The sequence below is a fragment of the Scyliorhinus canicula genome, chromosome 16, assembly GCF_902713615.1.
Source record: "Scyliorhinus canicula chromosome 16, sScyCan1.1, whole genome shotgun sequence".
In the NCBI taxonomy this organism is placed as follows: domain Eukaryota; kingdom Metazoa; phylum Chordata; class Chondrichthyes; order Carcharhiniformes; family Scyliorhinidae; genus Scyliorhinus; species Scyliorhinus canicula.
Window position 1 is genome coordinate 1,788,127 of NC_052161.1, and position 25,298 is coordinate 1,813,424.

Consider the following 25,298-nt stretch of genomic DNA (forward strand, 5'->3'; position numbering starts at 1 on the left):
TCGGGGTCAGCGCTGGTGAACACGAGGAGGATCGCAGGGTCAGCACTGGTGAACACGAGGAGGAGCTCGGAGTCAGCGCTGGTGACCACGATGAGGAGCTCAGCGTCAGCGATGGTGAACACGATGAGGATCGCAGGGTCAGCGATGGTGAACACGAACAGCTGAGGGTCAGCGCTGATGAACACGATGAGCTCAGGGTCAGCGCTGGTGAACACGAGGAGCTCAGGGTCAGCGTTGGTGAACACGAGGAGCTCAGGGTCAGCGATGGTGAACACGATGATGATCGCAGGGTCAGCGCTGGTGAACACGAACAGCTCAGGGTCAGCGATGGTGAACACGATGAGGAGCTCAGAGTCAGCGCTGGTGAACACAATGAGAAACTCAGGGTCAGCGTTGGTGAACACGAGGAGCTCAGGGTCAGCGCTGGTGAACACGATGAGGATCGCAGGGTCAGCGCTGGTGAACACGATGAGGAGCTCAGAGTGAGCGCTGGTGAACACGATGAGGATCGCAGGGTCAGTGATAGTGAACACGAGGAGGAGCTCGGGGTCAGCGATGGTGAACACGAGGAGCTTGGGGTCAGCGCTGGTGAACACGATGAGAATCGCAGGGTCAGCGATGGTGAACACGAACAGCTGAGGGTCAGCGATGGTGAACACGAGGAGGAGCTCGGGGTCAGCGATGGTGAACACGAGGAGCTTGGGGTCAGCGCTGGTGAACACGATGAGAATCGCAGGGTCAGCGATGGTGAACACGAACAGCTGAGGGTCAGCGATGGTGAACACGAGGAGGGTCGCAGGGTTAGCGCTGGTGAACACGATGAGGATCACAGGGTCAGCGATAGTGAACACGAGGAGCTTGGGGTCAGCGATGGTGAACTCGATGAGGATCGCAGGGTCAGCGCTGGTGAACACAATGAGGATCGCAGGGTCAGCGATAGTGAACACGAGGAGGATCGCAGGGTCAGCGATAGTGAACACGAGGAGCTCGGGGCCAGCGCTGGTGAACACGATGAGGAGCTCAGGGTCAGCGAGCGATGGTGAACACGATGAGGATCGCAGGGTCAGCGCTGGTGAACAGGAACAGCTCAGGGTCAGCGCTGGTGAACACGATGAGGAGCTCAGAGTTAGCGTTGGTGAACACGAGAAGCTCAGAGTTAGCGTTGGTGAACACGAGGAGCTCGGTCAGCGCTGGTGAACACGATGAAGATCGCAGGGTCAGCGATGGTGAACACGAGGAGGAGCTCGGGGTCAGCGATGGTGAACACGATGAGGATCGCAGGGTCAGCGATGGTGAACACGATGAGAATCGCAGGGTCAGCGCTGGTGAACACGAACAGCTGAGGGTCAGCGCTGGTGAACACGATGAGGAGCTCAGGGTCAGCGCTGGTGAACACGATGGGGATCGCAGGGCCAGCGATGGTAAACACGAGGAGCTCAGGGTAAGCGCTGGTGAACACGATCAGCTCAGGGTCAGCGCTGGTGAACACGAGGAGGATCGCAGGGTCAGCGTTGGTGAACACGAGGAGCTCAGGGTTAGCGCTGGTGAACACGATGAGCTGCCCAGCTTAATGATATCAAAAAGCTGACCTCGCACTGACAATGCACCTATCTATCCATCTTGTACATTGTGTCCGCTCTACTTGATCATTATTAGCTCAAATGCCCACTGACCTTGCAGTCCAGGAGTCATTGCAAGACCCCTGGTGTAAGCTATTGGTGCACAGGTGGGGCAGCTAAACAGGATTCCACAACATTCACAACAATATGAAGAGATGTTTGTCAGACAATTATTATCTTGCTTTCCACCAAGCTGTCCCTCCTGCCCAGTGGCAGATGGCGCAGTGAACCTTCTTACCCAGATTCCTGGTCCAGGGTGTCTGCACCTTGTTCCATTTGAGAGGGTGGCCGTGCCTCCCTGGAGCTGCGATCAGCAATGCGTGTCTGTCTGTGGTAATACGGTGGGACAATTATCTTAGAACGGAGGACAATCAGCTAAATCATAGGATGACTCTGTAATTATGGGCCAGTTGGTCACTCTGTGAAATAATTAACTATGCACTGATAGTGGATCTAACTCTAATCATGTATTGTACCAAAAACTCCTTCTGTTCTGTGAGTAGGTAATTCAGTTGAGCGTCTCTGTTTTGTATCTCTTCTTCTATCCGCAATGAGAAGACCAGGTTGCAGATCTTCAACTCCTCCTATGGGTAAAGAGTCAGTCAGTCCCACACAAAAACAATCATTTCTATATCTACAATGAGAGGGAATATTGCTGACCACATAACCAGCGTCAGTTAGTAGCAATGTCACCTCTGACCCACAAAGGGAAAGGTTCAAGATGCACCCAACGGCATGACTCCATCATTTCAAGTTTCGCCTTCAGAAAGGACAACAGTTGACCGTACGCAGGCTTGAGGAGAACCACTCTGTAGAGTGTCAAACCTCCGATAGCCAATTGGTGAAGGTGATGACCAGAAGCCAATGTTTATTCAGTTTCAGACTTATTCAGACAGTGAAACGCTACATATCCGGACCTCCTAACTTTACTCCCTCTTCAATCTCTGGATGGGTACAAGCAATCATCCAATTAATGCCCTTCACCTGTACATACTCCAGCTTTATTTATAATAATAATAATCTTTATTGTCACAAGTAGGCTTACATTAACACTGCAATGAAGTTACTGTGAAAAGCCCCTAGTCGCCACACTCCGGCACCTGTTCGGGTACACGGAGGGAGAAATCAGAATGTCCAATTCACCTAACAGCACGTCTTTCAGGACTTGTGGGAGGAAACCGGAGCACCCGGAGGAAACCCAGGCAGACACGGGGAGGATGTGCAGACTCCACACAGACAGTGACCCAAGCCGGGAATCGAACCTGGGATCCTGGCGCTGTGAAGCCACAGTGCTATCCACTGTGCTACCGTGCTGCCCAGGTCCCTCTTCACCAACTTTCCATTGCTCATTAGCCTAACTGCTTTTGCACTCTTTCACTCATTCATTCCTCACTATGATTCTCCATCTCTTTCTTTCTCTCCCTCTGTCTCGCTTTCTCTGTCTCTGTCTCTATGATGTCCCCATCAAACACTCCCAGGACAGGTACAGCACGCGGTTAGATACAGAGTAAAGCTCCCTCTACACTGTCCCCATCAAACAGTCCCAAGACAGGAACAGCATGGTGTTAGATACAGAGTAAAGCTCCATCTACACTGTCCCCATCAAACACTCCCAGGACAGGTACAGCACGGGGTTAGATACAGAGTAAAGCTCCGTCTACACTGTCCCCATCAAACACTCCCAGGACAGGTACAGCACGAGGTTAGATACAGAGTAAAGCTCCCTCTACACTGTCCCCATCAAACACTCCCAGGACAGGTACAGCACGGGGTTAGATACAGAGTAAAGCTCCCTCTACACTGTCCCCATCAAACACTCCCAGGACAGGTACAGCATGGGGTTAGATACAGAGTAAAGCTCCTTCTACACTGTCCCCATCAAACACTCCCAGGACAGGTACAGCATGGGGTTGGTCAGAATTTGATGTTAGTGAGGAGTTACCTGATAAATTATCATTTCAGTTCTCACTTTCTTTTCAAACAGTTTGTTCATTATGTCGTCGAAGTTGCTCGCAGTTTCTGAAATTGAACTCTGCAACTTCTTCAGCTCCGACTCCAGTGTCTGTAAAACAGATGAGAAAAGAACTGCTTTAGCAGTACAAAGTCATAAATCATAGCAATGCAAACACACAGACATACAAACCCATACACATGGGTACACACTGAAACATACCCACACACACCAGCAGTAGGGACTGGTTAAGGGCCTGAGTTCTAGCTGATTTGCACGCATCCTACTCCAGGTTTGAGCTTGGGTGTTCAGTCCATCTGTAACACTCACCAGCATTCGGGAAAGTGTAAGGAACTCAGGGACTCCTATGTCACTCGGGTTTAAACTATCCCTTCAGCTGTCTCTGCTGTTTTCCAGTCCTCCCCTAACACACCCAGCCAATAATCAGCTTTTCCCTGGTCCTCACCTCACATCTTTCTCTATTCCGCTATCTAGTAGTCACCACAGTGTCAGATGACCCGAGGCTGCTTTCCCCTTTGAGGGGTAGAGCTGACTGGTGGTGATTTAACCGGAGAATCACCACACCTCGGGCAAGGGGCAGGGTTGAGAAGGCGGGGCCTTCATGAATAGCCTCAGCCATTTTGCTATCTATTGTGCTGTCAAACACCCAGAACCTCACCTCCTGCTCCGAACCTCAAAACTACCCTCAAAACTACTGACTAGCCAATACTCTTCTCTGTGTTAAACATTATTGTTAATAATTTTTCTTCTCGGGGAACATTGCCTCCTCCCCTTCAAACGTGCAATCTACATCTCAAAAAATCCAACCCTTGACCCCTTTTGTTTTCACAGACTATCCAATCTTTGTCTCTGACCGACGTCAGCAAGTAGTTGGTCAGATGCCTGGGTCATTAGCTCAAGAATTCCCTTCCTGAACCTCTCCATTTCTGTCTTTCTCTCTTCGGAAGCTACTCCTGAAAACCAGGCTGTTGACCAAGCCATTGATCATCTGTCCAAATATATCTGCGGCTGTGGCTCACGGCTGAACTTTGTTCCGTAGCACTGCAGTGAAACACCTCAGGGTATTTGACTCGGTTACAGATGCGACAGGAATGCTGAAAGTACTGCCTCAGCGTCACAGCTCTGATGATAGACAGAGAAATACAGCACAGAACAGGCCCTTCGGCCCACAATGTTGCGCCGAACTTTTGTCCTAGGTTAATCATAGAATTTTGGACAGTTTTTCATGGCCAATCCACCCAACCTGCACATCTTTGGACTGTGGGAGGAAACCGGAGGAAACCCACGCAGTCACGGGGAGGATGTGCAGACTCCACACAGACAGTCACCCAAGTCGAAATCGAACTTGGGACCCTGGAGCTGTGAAGCAATTGTGCTATCCACATTGCTACCGTGCTGCCCTTAAGAAGTTAACCTACACTCCATTATTCTACCCTAATCCATGTACCTATCCAATAGCCGCTTGAAGGTCCCTAACGTTTCCGACTCAACTACTTCCACAGGCAGTGCATTCCATGCCCCCACTACTCTCTGGGTAAAGAACCTACCTCTGACATCCCCTCTATATCTTCCACCATTTATCTTAAATTTATGTCCCCTTGTAATGGTGTGTTCCACCCGGGGAAAAAGTCTCTGACTATCTACTCTATCTATTCCCCTGATCATCTTATAAACCTCTATCAAGTCGCCCCTCATCCTTCTCCGTTCTAATGAGAAAAGGCCTAGCACCCTCAACCTTTCCTCGTATGACCTACTCTCCATTCCAGGCAATATCCTGGTAAATCTCCTTTGCACCTTTTCCAAGGCTTCCACATCCTTCCTAAAATGAGGTGACCAGAACTGTACACAGTACTCCAAATGTGGCCTGACCAAGGTTTTGTACAGCTGCATCATCACCTCACGGCTCTTAAATTCAATCCCTCTGCTAATGAACGCTAGCACACCATAGGCCTTCTTCACAGCTCTATCCACTTGAGTGGCAACTTTCAAAGATCTATGAACATAGACCCCAAGATCTCTCTGCTCCTCCACATTGCCAAGAACCCCACCGTTAACCCTGTATTCCGCACTCATATTTGTCCTTCCAAAATGGACAACCTCACACTTGTCAGGGTTAAACTCCATCTGCGGTACACCACTGATAACTGGGCTCCAGGCTGAATATTTGCCATCCACCACCACTCTCTGTCTTCTATCGGTTAGCCAGTTTGTTATCCAACTGGCCAAATTTCCCACTATCCCATGCCTCCTTACTTTCTGCACAAGCCTACAATGGGGAACCTTATCAAATGCCTTACTAAAATCCATGTACACTACATCCACTGCTTTACCTTCATCCACATGCTTGGTCACCTCCTCAAAGAAGTCAAGACTTGTAAGGCAAGACCTACCCCTCACAAATCCGTGCTGACTATCCCTAATCAAGCAGTGCCTTTCCAGATGCTCAGAAATCCTATCCCTCAGTAGCCTTTCCATTACTTTGCCTACCACCGAAGTAAGACTAACTGGCCTGTAATTCCCAGGGTTATCCCTATTCCCTTTTTTGAACAGGGGCACGACATTCGCAACTCTCCAATCCTCTGGTACCACCAGTTGACAGCGAGGACGAAAAGATCATTGCCAACGGCTCTGCAATTTCATTTCTTGCTTCCCATAGAATCCTTGGATATATCCCGTCAGGCCCGGGGGACTTGTCTATCCTCAAGTTTTTCAAAACGCGCAACACATCTTCCTTCCTGACAAGTATCTCCTCGAGCTTATCAGTCTGTTTCACACTGTCCTCTCCAACAATATGGCCCCTCTCGTTTGTAAATACTGAAGAAAAATACTTGTTCAAGACCTCTCCTATCTCTTCAGATTCAATACACAATCTCCCGCTACTGTCCTTAATCGGACCTACCCTCGCTCTAGTCATTCTCATATTTCTCACATATGTGTAAAAGGCCTTGGGGTTTTCCTTGATCCTACCTGCCAAAGATTTTTCATGCCCTCTCTTAGCTCTCCTAATCCCTTTCTTCAGTTCCCTCCTGGCTATCTTGTATCCCTCCAGCGCCCTGTCTGAACCTTGTTTCTTCAGCCTTACATAAGTCTCCTTCTTCCTCTTAACAAGACATTCAACCTCTCTTGTCAACCATGGTTCCCTCACTCGACCATCTCTTCCCTGCCTGACAGGGACATACATATCAAAGACACGCAGTACCTGTTCCTTGAACAAGTTCCACATTTCACTTGTGTCCTTCCCTGACAGCCTATGTTCCCAACTTCTGCACTTCAATTCTTGTCTGACAGTATTGTATTTACCCTTCCCCCAATTATAAACCTTGCCCTGTTGCACACACCTATCCATCTCCATAACTAAAGTGAAAGTCACAGAATTGTGGTCACTACCTCCAAAATGCTCCCCCACTAACAAATCTATCACCTGCCCTGGTTCATTACCAAGTACTAAATCCAATATGGCCTCCCCTCTGGTCAGACAATCTACATACTGTGTTAGAAAAGCTTCCTGGGCACACTGCACAAACATTACCCCATCCAAACTATTTGATCTAAAGAGTTTCCACTCAATGTTTGGGAAATTGAAGTCACCCATGACTACTACCCTGTGACTTCTGCACCTTTCCAAAATCTGTTTCCCAATCTGTTCCTCCACATCTCTGCTGCTATTGGGCGGCCTATAGAAAACTCCCAACAAGGTGACTGCTCCTTTCCTATTTCTGACTTCAACCCATATTACCTCAGTCGGCAGATCCCCCTCGAACTGCCTTTCTGCAGCTGTTATACTATCTCTAATTAACAATGCCACCCCCCCCACCTCTTTTACCATCCTCCCTAATCTTGTTGAAACATCTATAACCAGGGACCTCCAACAACCATTTCTGCCCCTCCTCTATCCGAGTTTCCGTGATGGCCACCACATCGTAGTCCCAAGTACCGATCCATGCCTTAAGTTCACCCACCTTATTCCTGATGCTTCTTGCATTAAAGTATACACACTTCAACCCATCTCCTTGCCTGCAAGTACTCTCCTTTGTCAGTGTTACCTTCCCCACTGCATCACTACGTGCTTTGGCGTCCTGAATATCGGCTTCCTTAGTTGCTGGACTACAGATCCGGTTCCCATTCCCCTGCCAAATTAGTTTAAACCCTCCCGAAGAGTACTAGAAAGCCTCCCCCCCAGGATATTGGTGCCCCTCTGGTTCAGATGCAACCCGTCCTGCTTGTACAGGTCCCACCTTCCCCAGAATGCGCTCCAATTATCCAAATACCTGAAGCCCTCCCTCCTACACCATTCCTGCAGCCACGTGTTCCACTGCACTCTCTCCCTATTCCTAGCCTCGCTATCACGTGACACCGGCAACAAACCAGAGATGACAACTCTGTCTGTCCTGGCCTTTAACTTCCAGCCAAACTCCCTAAACTTGTTTATTACCGCCACACCCTTTTTCCGACCTACGTCGTTGGTACCAATGTGCACCACGACTTCTGGCTGCTCACCCTTCAGGATCCTGAAGACACGATCCGAGACATCCCTGGCCCTGGCACCCGGGAGGCAACATACCTTTCGGGAGTCTCGCTCGCGACCACAGAATCTCCTATCTATTCCCCTAACCATTGAGTCTCCTATTACTATTGCTTTTCTATGCTCCCCCCTTCCCTTCTGAGCCCCAGAGCCAGACTCAGTGCCAGAGATCTGGCCGCTGGGGCCTTCCCCCGGTAGGTCATCCCCCCAACAGCATCCAAAATGGTATACTTGCTTTGAAGGGGAACGGCCACGAGGGGTCCCTGCACTGTCTGCCTGTTCGTTTTCTTTCCCCTGACTGTAACCCAGCTACTCTTGTCCAGTACCTTTGGTGTGGCTACCTCCCTGTAACTCTTCTCTATAACCCCCTCTGCCTCCCGGATGATCCGAAGTTCATCCAGCTCCAGCTCCAGTACCTTAACACGGTCTCTGAGGAGGTGGAGTTGGGTGTACTTCCCGCAGGTATAGTCAGCGGGGACACCAGTGGTATCCCTCAACACCCACATCCTACAGGAGGAGCATGCAACTGCCCTAGCCTCCATCCCCTCTTACTTTACAGAATTAGCTGCCCCTTGGACCAACTGGACCTCTGCCCTCTGACTCTGCTTCCAGTCAGCTGTACTCTAAACTCCTGGCTCCCTTCACGCTCTTTGATAAATATAGGAAATGAAATGTAAGGAACACCTTACTCCCTCCTCACCTAACTCCCTCAGTCACCAAACTCTCACTGTAGCACTCAAATGCCACAAGCTCAGCACTCCCTCAGTCACCAAACTCTCACTGTAGCACTCAAATGCCACAAGCTCAGCACTCCCTCAGTCACCAAACTCTCACTGTAGCACTCAAATGCCACAAGCTCAGCACTCCAGCTCTGACAGAAAATGCCAGCACAGAGAGACTGGACATGTCTGAAATTAAATCCCTAGGGTTGGCCAGCATTCCTGTAACTGCTCTAACTTTCCAAAACCACCTGGGCCTTCCTTACCTTCCGGTATTTGTCCTTCTCTTCATTTAGTTCCTGCTCCTTGATTGCATATTCTTTAGCCAGTTTCACCTGCTCCTCATTCCATTCATATTCAGGCTTATCCATGAAGGATGGCAACGGAATTTCCTGAAGGGAACCAGCAAAATAAACAACTATTATTCAGTGAAAATGTCCAGCTGGATTACGACTTCACAAGCGCACACGGAAAACACCGGCTGCACTGGTTCACCTTTCGCGCAAGTGTCAGACATGGCTCAGTGGATAGTACCCTGGCTTCTGATTCAAGACACACGGTGGCACAGTGGTTAGCACTGCTGCCTCACAGCGCCAGGGTCCCGGGTTCGATTCCCGGTTTGGGTCACTGTCAAGCTTTGCGCAGGTCAAGGAGACACATCCTGTGTGAGAAACATCCAGAGTGGGAATTGGAACTTGGTAATTTGGTGCAGAGTGGGAGAAGGTGCTTTTTCCCTACCGTTTGGTTCTCTTTCTTTTGGCCTGTAACTGTTAATCTGCAGGGAGAGAACCAGAGAGCATCCTGGGAAGGTAAGCGATTTTTATTCATTTTTATTACCTTTTCAAATTGTGTGGGATGGAAAACTGAAGTGACATCACAGTAAAACTGTCACCTGATTGGCTGGTTGGGAATCTACACTAAATGTAAAAATTAAGCATTGTTAAACTAATTAAACATAATTACTTAATTATAATTCAGAGGGGTATCTAAGCCAGAGATCGAAGTGTACTGTATTTAGCTTTCACATTTATAGTAGAAATCTAGTGCTAGGAAACATATAGGGCGCGATTCTCTGCCCCCACGACGCTCAGAGAATAGCGGGAGGGCCTTCCCTACATTTTTCCTGACCTCCCGCTATTCCCCCCCCCCCCCCGCCCCACGGCCGCCCCACGACATGAATCGCTGCTCGCCGTTTTTTTTACGGCGAGCAGCAATTCTTCCCTATCCGATGGGCCGATTTCCCAGGCCTTTACGGCCATTTTCACGAATTTAAACGTACCTGCTATCACAGTTCGTGAAAACGGCCGCAAAGTGCCGTTCTGCACAACCATGCCACCGATTGGCACGGCCGCACCACGGCCGTGCCAAGGGTGGCATGGGCCCGCGATCGGTGCCCACCGATCGCGGGCAGCGGGTCCGATTCCCGCGCACTCTTTTTCCCACCGCCGCCCAGCAGGATCAGTCCGCGGGGCGGCTGAGGGGCATGACGGACCGCGCATGTGTGGGTTTGACGCATATGCGCGATGATGTCATCCGTGCATGCGCGGGATGGAGCCGTCCAACCCGTGCATGCGCGGGTGACATCATCGTGCGCTTCAGCCGCCGTGAGTCTTGGCGGCCGGGCTTAGCGAACGTTCGCTAAGCCCGCGTTGCCGTTCTTCCCGGGGCCGCAATGCTAGCCCCGACCGGGGGGGTGAATCGGGTCCTGGGAGGGGGCGCGGAGGCTGCCGGGAAACACGGCCGGTTTCACGGCAGCCTTTACGACTCGCCACATTTGCGGAGAATCGCGCCCATCGTTAACAGTAACTTTTTTTTAAAAAAACTTTTAAAATTTACAAATTAATTAACGCAATGTCAATTAGAGGGGTGCAGTGCTCTGACTGTGAGATGTGGCAGGTCCGGGAGGCTTCCAGCTTCCCGGGTGGCTTCATCTGCAGAAAGTGCACCCAAGTGGAGCTCCTCACAGACCGCATGGTTCGCTTGGAGCAACAGTTGGATGCACTTAGCAGCATGCAGGTGGCGGAAAGCATCATCGATAGCAGCTATATAAATGTAGTCACATCCAAGGTGCAGACAGAGAAATGTGTGACCACCAGAAGGGGCAGGCAGTCAGTGCAGGAATCCCCTGTGGTTGTCCCACTCTCGAACAGGTATACCCCTTTGGATACTGTCGGGGGGGATAGCCTATCAGGGAAAAACAGCAGCAGCCAGAGCAGTGGCACCATGGCTGGCTCTGATGTTCAGCAGGGAGGGTCAAGGCGCAGAAGAGCAATAGTCATCGGGGACTCTATAGTCCGGGGCACAGATAGGCGCTTCTGTGGATGTGAAAGAGACTCCAGGATGGTATGTTGCCTCCCTGGTGCCAGGGTCCAGGATGTCTCCGAACAGGTAGCGGGCATCCTGAAGGGGGAGGGCAAACAGGCAGAGGTTGTTGTACATATTGGTACTAACGACATAGGCAGGAAGGGGCATGAGGTTCTGCAGCAGGAGTTCAGGGAGCTAGGCAGAAAGTTAAAAGACAGGACCTCTAGGGTTGTAATCTCGGAATTACTCCCTGTGCCACGTGCCAGTAAGGCGAGAAATAGGAAGATAGAGCAGCTAAATATGGGCTAAACAGCTGGTGTAGGAGGGAGGGTTTCCGTTATCTGGACCACTGGGAGCTCCTCCGGGGCAGGTGTGACCTGTAGTTGTTATGGGAGACTTTAACTTTCCAAATATTGACTGGAAAAGATATAGTTCGAGTACATTAGATGGGTCGTTCTTTGTACAATGTGTGCAGGAGGGTTTCCTGACACAATATGTTGACAGGCCAACAAGAGGCGAGGCCACATTGGATTTGGTTTTGGGTAATGAACCAGGCCAGGTGTTAGATCTGGAGGTAGGTGAGCACTTTGGAGACAGTGACCACAATTCGGTGACCTTTACGTTAGTGATGGAAAGGGATAAGTATACCCCGCAGGGCAAGAGTTATAGCTGGGGGAAGGGCAATTATGATGCCATTAGACATGACTTAGGATGTGTAGGTTGGAGAAGTAGGCTGCAAGGGTTGCGCACACTGAATATGTGGAGCTTGTTCAAGGAACAGCTATTGCATGTTCTTGATAAGTACGTACCAGTCAGGCAGGGAGGAAGGGGTCGAGCGAGGGAACCGTGGTTTACCAAAGAAGTGGAATCTCTTGTTAAGAGGAAGAAGGAGGCCTATGTGAAGATGAGGCGTGAAGTTTCAGTTGGGGCGTTTGATAGTTACAAGGAAGCGAGGAAGGATCTAAAGAGAGAGCTAAGACGAGCAAGGAGGGGACATGAGAAGTCTTTGGCAGGTAGGATCAAGGAAAACCCAAAAGCTTTCTATAGGTATGTCAGGAATAAAAGAATGACTAGGGTAAGAGTAGGGCCAGTCAAGGACAGTGGTGGGAAGTTGTGTGTGGAGGCTGAGGAGATAAGCGAGATACTAAATGAATACTTTTCGTCAGTATTCACTCAGGAAAAAGATAATGTTGTGGAGGAGAATGCTGAGACCCAGGCTATTAGAATAGATGGCATTGAGGTGCGTAGGGAAGAAGTGTTGGCAATTCTGGACAAGGTGAAAATAGATAAGTCCCCGGGGCCTGATGGGATTTATCCTAGGATTCTCTGGGAAGCCAGGGAAGAGATTGCTGAGCCTTTGGCTTTGATTTTTATGTCATCATTGGTTACAGGAATAGTGCCAGAGGACTGGAGGATAGCAAATATGGTCCCTTTGTTCAAGAAGGGGAGCAGAGATAACCCCGGTAACTATAGGCCGGTGAGCCTCATGTCTGTTGTGGGTAAAGTTTTGGAGAGGATTATAAGAGATATAATTTATAATCATACAGATAGGAATAATATGATTAGGGATAGTCAGCATGGTTTTGTGAAGGGTAGGTCATGCCTCACAAACCTTATCTAGTTCTTTGAGAAGGTGACTGAACAGGTAGACGAGGGTAGAGGAGTTGATGTGGTGTATATGGATTTCAGTAAAGCGTTTGATAAGGTTCCCCACGGTCGGCTATTGCAGAAAATACGGAGGCTGGGGATTGAGGGTGATTTAGAGATGTGGATCAGAAATTGGCTAGTTGAAAGAAGACAGAGGGTGGTGGTTGATGGCAAATGTTCAGAATGGAGTTCAGTTACGAGTGGCGTACCACAAGGATCTGTTCTGGGGCCGTTGCTGTTTGTCATTTTTATAAATGAGCTAGAGGAGGGCACAGAAGTTTGGGTGAGTATATTTGCAGACGACACTAAAGTCGGTGGAGTTGTAGACAGTGCGGAAGGATGTTGCAGGTTACAGAGGGACATAGATAAGCTGCAGAGCTGGGCTGAGAGGTGGCAAATGGAGTTTAATGTAGAGAAGTGTGAGGTGATTCATTTTGGAAAGAAAACCAGGAATGCGGAATATTTGGCTAATGGTAAAATTCTTGGTAGTGTGGATGAGCAGAGGGATCTCGGTGTCCATGTACATAGATCCCTGAAAGTTGCCACCCAGGTTGATAGGGTTGTGAAGAAGGCCTATGGTGTGTTGGCCTTTATTGGTAGAGGGATTGAGTTCCGGAGCCATGAGGTCATGTTGCAGCTGTACAAAACTCTGGTACGGCCGCATTTGGAGTATTGCGTACAGTTCTGGTCGCCTCATTATAGAAAGGACGTGGAAGCTTTGGAACGGGTGCAGAGGAGATTTATCAGGATGTTGCCTGGTATGGAGGGAAAATCTTATGATGAAAGGCTGATGAACTTGAGGTTGTCTTCGTTAGAGAGAAGAAGGTTAAGAGGTGACTTAATAGAGGCATACAAAATGAGCAGAGGGTCAGTACTGAGGGAGTGCCGTACTGTGAAAGGATCAGTACTGAGGGAGTGCTATACTGTCAGAGGGTCAGCACTGAAGGAGTGCTGCACTGTCAGAGGGTCAGTACTGAGGGAGTGCCGCACTGTCAGAGGGCCAGTACTGAGGGAGAGCTGCACTGTCAGAGTGTCAGTACTGAGGGAGTGCCGAACTGTCAGAGGGTCGGTACTGAGGGAGTGCCGCACTGTCAGAGGGTCAGTACTGAGGGAGTGCTGCACTGTCAGAGGGTCAGTACTGAGGGAGTGCTGCTCTGTCAGAGGATCAGTACTGAGGGAGTGCTGCACTGTCAGAGGGTCAGTACTGAGCGAGCTGCACTGTCAGAGGGTCAGTACTGAGGGAGTGCCGCACTGTCAGAGGGTCAGTACTGAGGGAGTGCCGCACTGTCAGAGGGTCAGTACTGAGGGAGTGCCGCACTGTCAGAGGGTCAGTACTGAGGGAGTGCCGCACTGTCAGAGGGTCAGTACTGAGGGAGTGCTGCACTGTCAGAGGGTCAGTACTGAAGGAGTGCTGCACTGTCAGAGGGTCAGTACTGAGGGAGTGCCGCACTGTCAGAGAGTCAGTACTGAGGGAGTGCCGCACTGTCAGAGGGTCAGTACTGAGGGAGTGCCGTACTGTCAGAGGGTCAGTACTGAGGGAGTGCTGCACTGTCAGAGGGTCAGTACTGAGGGAGTGCTGCACTGTCAGAGGGTCAGTACTGAGGGAGTGCCGCACTGTCAGAGGGTCAGTACTGAGGGAGTGCTGCACTGTCAGAGGGTCTGTACTGAGGGGGTGCTGCACTGTCAGAGGGTCGGTACTGAGGGAGTGCTGCACTGTCAGAGGATCAGTACTGAGGGAGTGCTGCTCTGTCAGAGGATCAGTACTGAGGGAGTGCTGCACTGTCAGAGGGTCAGTACTGAGCGAGCTGCACTGTCAGAGGGTCAGTACTGAGGGAGTGCCGCACTGTCAGAGGGTCAGTACTGAGGGAGTGCCGCACTGTCAGAGGGTCAGTACTGAGGGAGTGCCGTCTGTCAGAGGGTCAGTACTGAGGGAGTGCTGCACTGTCAGAGGGTCAGTACTGAGGGAGTGCCGCACTGTCAGAGGATCAGTACTGAGGGAGTGCTGCACTGTCAGAGGGTCAGTACTGAGGGAGTGCTGCGCTGTGTAAGGAGCCTCCTGTTCAAACCTTGTGTGTTTCCAATTTTCCCCTTTCTTTTAATTTTGTTGTTACAATTTTGGCCAATGGATGGTTTATGGACATGTGTGTTGAAGGCCGTATGGTTAACTCAAGCAGAAGCAGCCATCCGTGACCTTAAGAACGCAGTCTGCATGAAGCTGTCTTTAATTCAATACAGATGCTGAAAGATGCTCTCGTACAAACGGGATATGGCGCTCGACTCATCGATCGACAGTTCCAATGCGCCACAGCAAAAAACCTCACCGACCTCCTCAGAAGACAAACACAGGTCACCACTGACAGAGTACCCTTCGTCATCCAGTACTTTCCTGGGGCGGAGAAACTACGGCATCTTCTTCGCAGCCTTCAACACATCATCAATGAAGATGAACATCTTGCCAAGGTCATCCCCACACCCCCATTACTGGCCTTCAAACAACCACGCAACCTCAAACAAACCATTGTTTGCAGCAAATTACCCAGCCTTCAGAACAGCGACCACAACACCACACAACCCTGCCAGGGCAATCTCTGCAAGACATGCCAGATTATCGACATGGATACCACCATTACACGTGAGAACACCACCCACCAGGTACGCGGCACATACTCGTGCAACTTGACCAATGTAGTCAACCTCATACGCTGCAGGAAAGGATGCCCTGAAGCGTGGTACATTGGCGAGACCATGCAGACACTGCGACAATGAATGAACAGGCATCGTGCGACAATCGCCAGGCAGGAATGTTCCCTTCCAGTCGGGGAACACTTCAGCAGTCAAGGGCATTCAGCCTCTGATCTCCGGGTAAGCGTTCTCCAAGGCGGCCTTCAGGACACACGACAACGCAGAATTGCCGAGCAAAACCTTATAGCTAAGTTCCGCACGCATGTGTACGGCCTCAACCAGGACCTGGGATTCATGTCGCATTACATCCACCCCCCACCATCTGGCCTGGGCTTGCAAAATCCTACCAAATGTTCGGGCTTGAGACAATTCACACCTCTTTAACCTGGGATTACCCCCTATCTCTGGATCTGTAATGATTTGATTACCCGCAAATGCTCGCATTCCAAGCATTGTCCAGCATCTCTGACTTTGTCTATATAAATGTTTCTGGAACATACCTCGCCATTCACCTGAGGAAGGAGCAGTGCTCCGAAAGCTCGTGTTTGAAACAAACATGTTGGACTTTAACCTGGTGTTGTAAGACTTCTTACTGTGCTCACCCCAGTCCAACGCCGGCATCTCCACATCAGCTTTAATTCAAACAAGCAGATTCCAGAACGATTTGACTGACACCAGTGATGGCTCAGATTGATGGACTTGGCTGGCGACCAATGCACTGGCTCAGAATGCTAGGATTTGCCAATAGCCCATGGTGATTGGCTCTGATTTCTCTGGGATATTACTTTCCCCAGTAAAGCTGGGTTGTAGTTTTGCTTTCCGTTCAGAAGCTGGAAGAAGCATCTCTGACGTTTCTCTCTCTGACATGCTGAAATTGCTCTGAAAAAATCCAGTGTAAGAACCCTGGGCGGGGTTCTCTCAGCCCAGGCCAGGACGGGAGAATCGCTGGGCTGGGCGTGGATCGCGCAATGCCACCCCGATGCTGGTCTGCCGAGTGTCCGGAGAGTGGAGAATCAGCGCCATTGGCACTGACGCGGAACTGGTCGGGGACCATTCTTCGCGGCCCCCACCCCGGCGATTCTCCGCTCGGGATGCGCCAAGTGGCTGCAAAAAACAATCCGAGTGCCGCCGGCGCTGTCCATGTGTGGTCTTACCCGGCAGGACCTCAGCGTACATCCATCTGGGGGCGGCCTGGTGAGGGTGTCCAACCCTGGAGGGGAGGCCTCCGCTGTGGCCTGGCCTGCGATCGGGGCCGACCGATCGGTGGTCCGGCCTATCGGGTTGGGGGCCTCTTTTGTTCCCTGCCGGCTCCTGTTGCCCTATGCCATGTTGCATTGGGGCTGGTGCGGAGAAGGGAGCCACCGCATAGGCGTGCAATCGCGCAGGTGGTACTGTGCATGCGCAGACCCGCGGCGCCCATCTGACGCGGTTTCGGCAGCTGGAGTGGCGGGGTCGCTCCAGTGCTGTGCTGGACCCCTGTCGGGGTCAGAATTGCTGCTCCTGAGGCCATGTTGACGCCATCAAGAAACGCGACGGCGTTTACAACGGCATCAACACTAAACCTCAGGATCAGAGAATCCCACCCCCTATTCTTTCCCCAGTAAGGCTGGAGCTCATTTTAGTTACACTGCAAAGGATTGAGATTAAAAACTGGGAGCTGGGTTTGATGCGAATTTTATGAGAGATATAATCTCAATGGGGAAACTTTGAGTTGAAGGCCCAGTTTCATCAAGGCTAAACCAGAAGAAATCCTATTGCCTGTCAGAACCGAATGACTGTTGCTGACTATGCGATTGCCTGCATACGCGGCAAAAAGACCATCATTAACGGTGCACCGGCGGCTTCCATCACTCAACATGTTGGGAGGACAATCTGCTGCAAAGAATTCAACATCAAAAGCAAGGATTTTTATCTTTCTTTTATCTTTCAGAGAGGATGCAGAGGAGACTCACCAGGATGGAGGGTGCTAGCTATGAAGAAAGGTTGAGTAGATTAGGATTGTTTTCGTTGGAAAGATGGAGGTTGAGGGGGGACCTGATTGAGGTCTACAAAATTATGAGAGGTATGGACAGAGTGGATAGCAACAAGCTTTTTCCAAGAGTGGGGGTGTCAGTTACAAGAACTCCCAGAGAGATCTGGGAGTTCAGGTCCATTGTACCCCCCGTCGGGTCTGAGAATCGGTGCGAATCACGCCACGCCGCACCGACGCCGGGACGCAATTCTCCGCAATGCGAAGAATCGGCAACATTGGTGCCGGCGTGATCGGCGTGGCGCTGGTCGGGGTATGCGGCGACTCTCCGGCCCGGATGGGCCGAGTGGCCGTCAACAAAAAGCCGAGTCCCGCCAGCGCCATTCTAACATCCTCTGATCCGGCGGGACCTCACCGTGAAAGGTCCGGGTGCGGCCTGTGGGGGGCGGAAGGGGAGGGGGGGGCGGAGGGGGGGGGGGGGGGGGGGGGGAGGGGCCGGGGGGGGTCCAGGGGGGCCTGCGATCGGGGCCAACCGATCAGCGGGTCGGCCTCTCTGTCCCCCGGCCTCCTTTCCTCTGCGCTGGCTCCTGTAGCCCTGTACCATTTGGTGTCGGGGCCGCCGTGGGGAGCAGGCCAATGCGTATGCGCAGACCCCGCAGCGCCGGGTTCAGGCTGGGATCGACAGCTGTGGGCCGCAGAATGGGATCCCGGAACGGGCTCCGAAGCCGGAGTAAAACACTCCCGTTATTACTCCAGCGTCGACAGTTAGCCGCCCGTTGGGAGAATCCTGCCCCAGGTTTGTTGTGATATAACAGGATGGATCTGGAGGCTCCGAAGCGTATTCTTCAGCTGGAAGCTCTGATTTAATCAAAGAAGCTTCGCAAAGACACACTTGTCAAATAGGTAATGAATTAAAAATAGATGTACCAGCTCGAGCTCGGAAAGCAGGGATAATTGAGGCAATTGATCAACATTTAAAATCAGCAGGAAAGGAAAGAAACCCAGCCTGGGGCAGGGCAACACTCAGTATTTTGACTAAAATCCAGTTACAAATGAAATAATCGGAAATGCAGCAAAATGAAAAAAATGGAAATGAAGCAAAAATAAATGGTGATGGAAATGAGGAGGTGGGTAAATAAAAAAATAGAGGACAAAAAAAGTTGGGAGGAAAGAGAGATAGAGAGTGAAAAGAAAGAGAAATGGAGCTGGAAATTAGAAAATTGGAATTAGAGATTAAGGCATTAGACATTAGACATGAGTGGGGGCTGCCATAAAAGTAGAGAGGTACTTACAGAACCCAGTGGTGATATGTTTAAGTTCAGACAGGCCCTCCCTAAATTCGATGATAAGGCGGTAGAAACCTTTTTTATGGCTGTTGAGAAAATAACAACCCAAATGGCAAAGCCAACAGCAACATTACCCCTGCTGGGTAAATTCCTCCGGGAGCTCCGGCTTCCTCCCACAGTCCAAAGATGGGCAGGTTAGGTGGATTGGCCATGCTAAATTGCCCCTTAGTGACCAAAGGGTTAGGAGGAGTTATGGGGATAGGGCCTAGGTAGGTTGATCTTTCCAAGGGTCGGTGATAAGTCTATGGGCCGAATGGCCTTCTGCACGGTGAGGATTCTATGATTTCAGCGAGTGCTTCTCCAGTTTGTTGCTGCTAACACAGATTGTAGTTCCACAGGCAGGCGTCCTAATCCAGAGTCATTGCCCGGGTACGGGAGTGAGGTTTAGGACCCACTGTATGAGAGTGAATATTGGGCATTTCCTTTATACCCAGGAAATGCATCAACATCTGTGAGCAGCTGTCTCTCTCACCATTTTCAGAATGTCCGACTTCTTGGTCTCCAGCACACCTCCCATCATGTCTTTCAGAGCCCGCTCTCTCCAATTGTCAGCCTGTGAACAGAGTGAAAGAACAATCACAGACAAGTCACCATTCCTGTGTGAGTGGGCAACGTTCAGTAAACAGAAAAACACCACCCAACTGGGCTGAGGCAGTTCACTTTTTATCATGGATATGTTATTGAGGTTCACCGAGGCTCTGATATGACAGGATTACTGATTCGACCAACCAGGGAATCAGGCAGAAGGTTGGGTAAATATACCAGCAAGCATCAAAAGTGGGTTTGACATTCCAGCCAGGATCATTCAGCAGGTTTCCGTGAAGTTCTGAGCAGCTCTCACACCCAAATGCACAGATTTTTCAAATACATTTCCATCGACTAATGATTTCACCAAGCAATAAACTACTGTAAAGGGAAGCTGGGCAAACATGTTCACTGTACGGTCTGTGTGTGTGTGTGTGTCTCAGTGTCAGCTCCTGTACGGTCTGTGTGTGTGTGTGTCTCAGTGTTAGCTCCTGTACGGTCTGTGTGTGTGTGTATCTCAGTGTCAGCTCCTGTACGGTCTGTGTGTGTCTCAGTGTTAGCTCCTGTACGGTCTGTGTGTGTCTCAGTGTCAGCTCCTGTACGGTCTGTGTGTGTGTGTGTGTTTCAGTGACAGCTCCTGTACGGTCTGTGTGTGTGTGTGTGTGTGTGTGTGTCTCAGTGTCAGCTCCTGTACGGTCTGTGTGTGTGTGTTTCAGTGACAGCTCCTGTACGGTCTGTGTGTGTGTGTGTGTGTGTGTGTCTCAGTGTCAGCTCCTGTACGGTCTGTGTGTGTCTCAGTGTCAGCTCCTGTACGGTCTGTGTGTGTGTGTGTGTTTCAGTGACAGCTCCTGTACGGTCTGTGTGTGTGTGTGTGTGTCTCAGTGTCAGCTCCTGTACGGTCTGTGTGTGTGTGTTTCAGTGACAGCTCCTGTACGGTCTGTGTGTGTGTCTCAGTGTCTGCTCCTCTACGGTCTGTGTGTCTCTCAGTGTCAGCTCCTGTACGGTCTGTGTGTGTGTGTTACAGTGACAGCTCCTGTACGGTCTGTGTGTGTGTGTGTGTGTGTGTATGTGTCTCAGTGTCAGCTCCTGTACGGTCTGTGTGTGTCTCAGTGTCAGCTCCTGTACGGTCTGTGTGTGTGTGTGTGTGTCTCTCAGTGTCAGCTCCTGGACAGTCTGTGTGTGTGTGTGTCTCAGTGTCAGCTCCTGTACGGTCTGTGTGTGTGTGTGTGTCTCAGTGTCTGCTCCTGTACGGTCTGTGTGTGTGTGTGTGTGTGTGTGTGTGTGTCTCAGTGTCAGCTCCTGTACGGTCTGTGTGTGTGTGTGTGTGTGTGTGTGTCTCAGTGTCAGCTCCTGTACGGTCTGTGTGTGTGTGTGTCTCAGTGTCTGCTCCTGTACGGTCTGTGTGTGTGTGTGTGTATGTGTGTGTCTCAGTGTCAGCTCCTGTACGGTCTGTGTGTCTGTCTCAGTGTCAGCTCCTGTACGGTCTGTGTGTGTGTGTGTGTCTCAGTGTCTGCTCCTGTACGGTCTGTGTGTGTGTGTGTCTCAGTGTCTGCTCCTGTACGGTCTGTGTGTGTGTGTGTCTCAGTGACAGCTCCTGGACGGTCTGTGTGTGTGTCTCAGTGTCAGCTCCTGTACGGTCTGTGTGTGTGTGTGTGTCTCTCAGTGTCAGCTCCTGTACGGTCTGTGTGTGTGTGTGTGTGTGTGTGTGTGTGTGTGTCTCAGTGTCAGCTCCTGTACGGTCTGTGTGTGTGTGTGTGTGTGTCTCAGTGTCAGCTCCTGTACGGTCTGTGTGTGTGTGTGTGTCTCAGTGTCTGCTCCTGTACGGTCTGTGTGTGTGTGTGTGTCTCAGTGTCTGCTCCTGTACGGTCTGTGTGTGTGTGTGTGTGTGTGTGTGTGTGTGTGTGTGTGTCTCAGTGTCAGCTCCTGTACGGTCTGTGTGTGTGTGTGTGTGTGTGTGTGTGTGTGTGTGTGTCTCAGTGTCAGCTCCTGTACGGTCTGTGTGTGTGTGTGTCTCAGTGTCAGCTCCTGTACGGTCTGTGTGTGTGTGTGTGTGTCTCTCAGTGTCAGCTCCTGTACGGTCTGTGTGTGTGTGTGTGTCTCTCAGTGTCAGCTCCTGTACGGTCTGTGTGTGTGTGTGTGTGTGTGTGTGTGTGTGTCTCAGTGTCAGCTCCTGTACGGTCTGTGTGTGTGTGTGTGTCTCAGTGTCAGCTCCTGTACGGTCTGTGTGTGTGTGTCTGTGTGTGTCTCAGTGTCTGCTCCTGTACGGTCTGTGTGTGTGTGTGTGTGTGTGTCTCAGTGTCAGCTCCTGTACGGTCTGTGTGTGTGTGTGTGTGTGTGTGTCTCAGTGTCTGCTCCTGTACGGTCTGTGTGTGTGTCTCAGTGTCTGCTCCTGTACGGTCTGTGTGTGTGTGTGTGTGTGTGTGTCTCAGTGTTAGCTCCTGGACGGTCTGTGTGTGTGTGTGTGTCAGTGTCAGCTCCTGTACGGTCTGTGTGTGTGTGTGTGTCTCTCAGTGTCAGCTCCTGTACGGTCTGTGTGTGTGTGTGTGTGTGTGTGTGTGTCTCAGTGTCAGCTCCTGTACGGTCTGTGTGTGTGTGTGTCTCAGTGTCAGCTCCTGTATGGTCTGTGTGTGTGTGTGTGTCTCAGTGTCTGCTCCTGTACGGTCTGTGTGTGTGTGTGTGTGTGTCTCAGTGTCAGCTCCTGTACGGTCTGTGTGTGTGTGTGTCTCAGTGTCTGCTCCTGTACGGTCTGTGTGTGTGTGTGTGTGTGTGTGTGTCCCAGTGTCAGCTCCTGGACAGTCTGTGTGTGTGTGTGTCTCAGTGTCAGCTCCTGTATGGTCTGTGTGTGTGTGTGTGTGTCCCAGTGTCAGCTCCTGGACAGTCTGTGTGTGTGTGTGTCTCAGTGTCAGCTCCTGTATGGTCTGTGTGTGTGTGTGTGTGTGTGTATCTCAGTGACAGCTCCTGTACGGTCTGTGTGTGTATCTCAGTGGCAGCTCCTGTACGGTATGAACAAAGAAAATTAAAGCACAGGAACAGGCCCTTCGGCCCTCCCAGCCTGCGTCGATCCAGATCCTTTATCTAAACCTGTCGCCTATTTTCCAAGGTCTACTTCCCTCTGTTCCCGCCCGTTCATATATCTGTCTAGATGCATCTTAAATGATGCTATCGTGCCCGCCTCTACCACCTCCGCTGGTAAAGCGTTCCAGGCACCCACCACCCTCTGCGTAAAAAACTTTCCACGCACATCTCCCTTAAATTTTCCCCCTCTCACCTTGAAATCGTGACCCCTTGTAACTGACACCCCCACTCTTGGAAAAAGCTTGTTGCTATCCACCCTGTCCATACCTCTCATAATTTTGTAGACCTCAATCAGGTCCCCCCTCAACCTCCGTCTTTCCAACGAAAACAATCCTAATCTACTCAACCTTTCTTCATAGCTAGCACCCTCCATACCAGGCAACATCCTGGTGAACCTCCTCTGCACCCTCTCCAAGGCATCCACATCCTTCTGGTAATGTGGCGACCAGAACTGCACGCAGTATTCCAAATGTGGCCGAACCAAAGTCCTATACAACTGTAACATGACCTGCCAACTCTTCTACTCAATACCCCGTCCGATGAAGGCAAGCATGCTGTATGCCTTCTTGACCACTCTATCGGCCTGCGTTGCCACCTTCAGGGTACAATGGACCTGAACTCCCAGATCTCTCTGCACATCAATTTTCCCCAAGACCCTTCCATTGACCATATAGTCCGCTCTTGAATTTGATCTTCCAAAGTGCATCACCTCGCATTTGCCTGGATTGAACTCCATCTGCCATTTCTCTGCCCAACTCTCCAATCTATCTATATTTTGCTGTATTCTCTGACTGTCCTCCTCGCTATCTGCAACTCCACCAATCTTAGTATCATCTGCAAACTTGCTAATCAGACCACCTATACCTTCCTCCAGGTCATTTATGTAGATCACAAACAACAGTGGTCCGAGCATGGATCCCTGTGGAACACCACTAGTCACCCTTCTCCATTTTGAGACACCCCCTTCCACCACTACTCTCGGGCAGCACGGTAGCATGGTGGTTAGCATAAATGCTTCACAGCTCCAGGGTCCCAGGTTTGGTTCCCGGCTGGGTCACTGTCTGTGTGGAGTCTGCACGTCCTCCCCGTGTGTGCGTGGGTTTCCTCCGGGTGCTCCGGTTTCCTCCCACAGTCCAAAGATGTGCGGGTTAGGTGGATTGGCCATGCTAAATTGCCCTTAGTGTCCTAAAAATATAAGGTTGGTTTGGGGGGGTTACTGGCATAGGGTGGATGCGTTAGGGTGATCATTGCTCAGCACAACATCGAGGGCCGAAGGGCCTGTTCTGTGCTGTACCGTTCTATGTTCTATGTCTCCTGTTGCCCAGCCAGTTCTTTATCCATCTAGCTAGTACACCCTGAACCCCATACGACTTCACTTTTTCCATCAACCTGCCATGGGAAACCTTATCAAACGCCTTACTAAAGTCCATGTATACGACATCTACAGCCCTTCCCTCATCAATTAACTTTGTCACTTCCTCAAAGAATTCTATTAGGTTTGTAAGACATGACCTTCCCTGCACAAAACCTTGCTGCCTATCACTGATAAGTCTATTTTCTTCCAGATGTGAATAGATCCTATCCCTCAGTATCTTCTCCTACAGTTTGCCTACCACTGACGTCAAGCTCACAGGTCTATAATTCCCTGGATTATCCCTGCTACATTTCTTAAACAAAGGGACAACATTAGCAATTCTCCAGTCCTCCGGGACCTCACCCGTGCTCAAGGATGCTGCAAAGATATCTGTTAAGGCCCCAGCTATTTCGACCCTCGCTTCCCTCAGTAACCTGGGATAGATCCCATCCGGTCCTGGGGACCTGTCCACCTTAATGTCTTTTAGAATACCCAAAACTTCCCCCTTCCGTATGACAACTTGACCGAGAGTATTTAAACATCCATCCCTAGCCTCAACATCCATCTTGTCCCTCTCCTTTGTGAATACCGATGCAAAGTACTCATTAAGAATCTCACCCATTTCCTTTGAGTCCACGCATAAATTCCCTCTTTTGTCTTTAAGTGGGCCAATCCTTTCTCTAGTTACCCTCTTGCTCCTTACATACGAATAAAATGCTTTGGGATTTTCCTTAACCCTGTTAGCCAAAGATATTTCATGACCCCTTTTAGCCCTCTTTATTGCGCGTTTGAGATTCGTCCTACTTTCCCGATATTCCTCCAAAGCTTCATCAGTTTTGAGTTGCCTCGATCCTATGTATGCTTCCTTTTTCATCTTAGCTAGTCTCACAATTCCACCCGTCATCCATGGTTCCCTAATCTTGCCATTTCTATATTTCATTTTCACAGGAACATGTCTGTCCTGCACTCTAATCAACCTTTCCTTAAAAGACTTCCACATTTCAAATGTGGATTTACCCTTAAACAGCTGCTCCCAATCCACATTCCCTAGCTCCTGCCGAATTTTGTTATACTCTGCCTTTCCCCAATTTAGCACTCTTCCTTTCGGACCACTTTTGTCCTTGTCCATGAGTATTCGAAAACTTACGGAATTGTGATCGCTATTCCCAAAGTAATCACCGACTGAAACATCAACCACCTGGCCAGGATCATTCCCCAATACCAGGTCCAGTATGGCCCCTTCCCGAGTTGGACTATTTACATACTGCTCTAAAAAACTCTCCTGGATGCTCCTTACAAACTCTGCTCCATCTACGCCTCCAACACTACACGAATCCCATTCGATGTTGGGGAAGTTAAAATCTCCCAACACAACCATCCTATTGCTCCTACATTTTCTATAATCTGTCTGCATATTTGTACCTCTACTTCATGCTCGCTTTTGGGAGGCCTGTAGTAAAGTCCCAACAATGTTACTGCACCCTTCCTATTTCTCAGCTCCACCCATATTGCCTCAGTGCTCGAATCCTCCATCGTGCCCTCCTTAATCACAGCTGTGATATCA

At 50.3% G+C, this 25,298-nt stretch overlaps 1 protein-coding gene across 1 annotated transcript in view; it reads right to left on the minus strand.

Moving 5' to 3' along the window:
- cfap43 (cilia and flagella associated protein 43) overlaps positions 1-25,298 on the minus strand; it is a 273,825-nt gene that overhangs the window by 40,110 nt on the left and 208,417 nt on the right. The window contains 4 exon segments of the mRNA XM_038822192.1: positions 2,096-2,203; positions 3,562-3,681; positions 9,099-9,224; positions 19,253-19,333. Of these exon segments, the coding sequence (XP_038678120.1) occupies positions 2,096-2,203; positions 3,562-3,681; positions 9,099-9,224; positions 19,253-19,333 (435 nt within the window).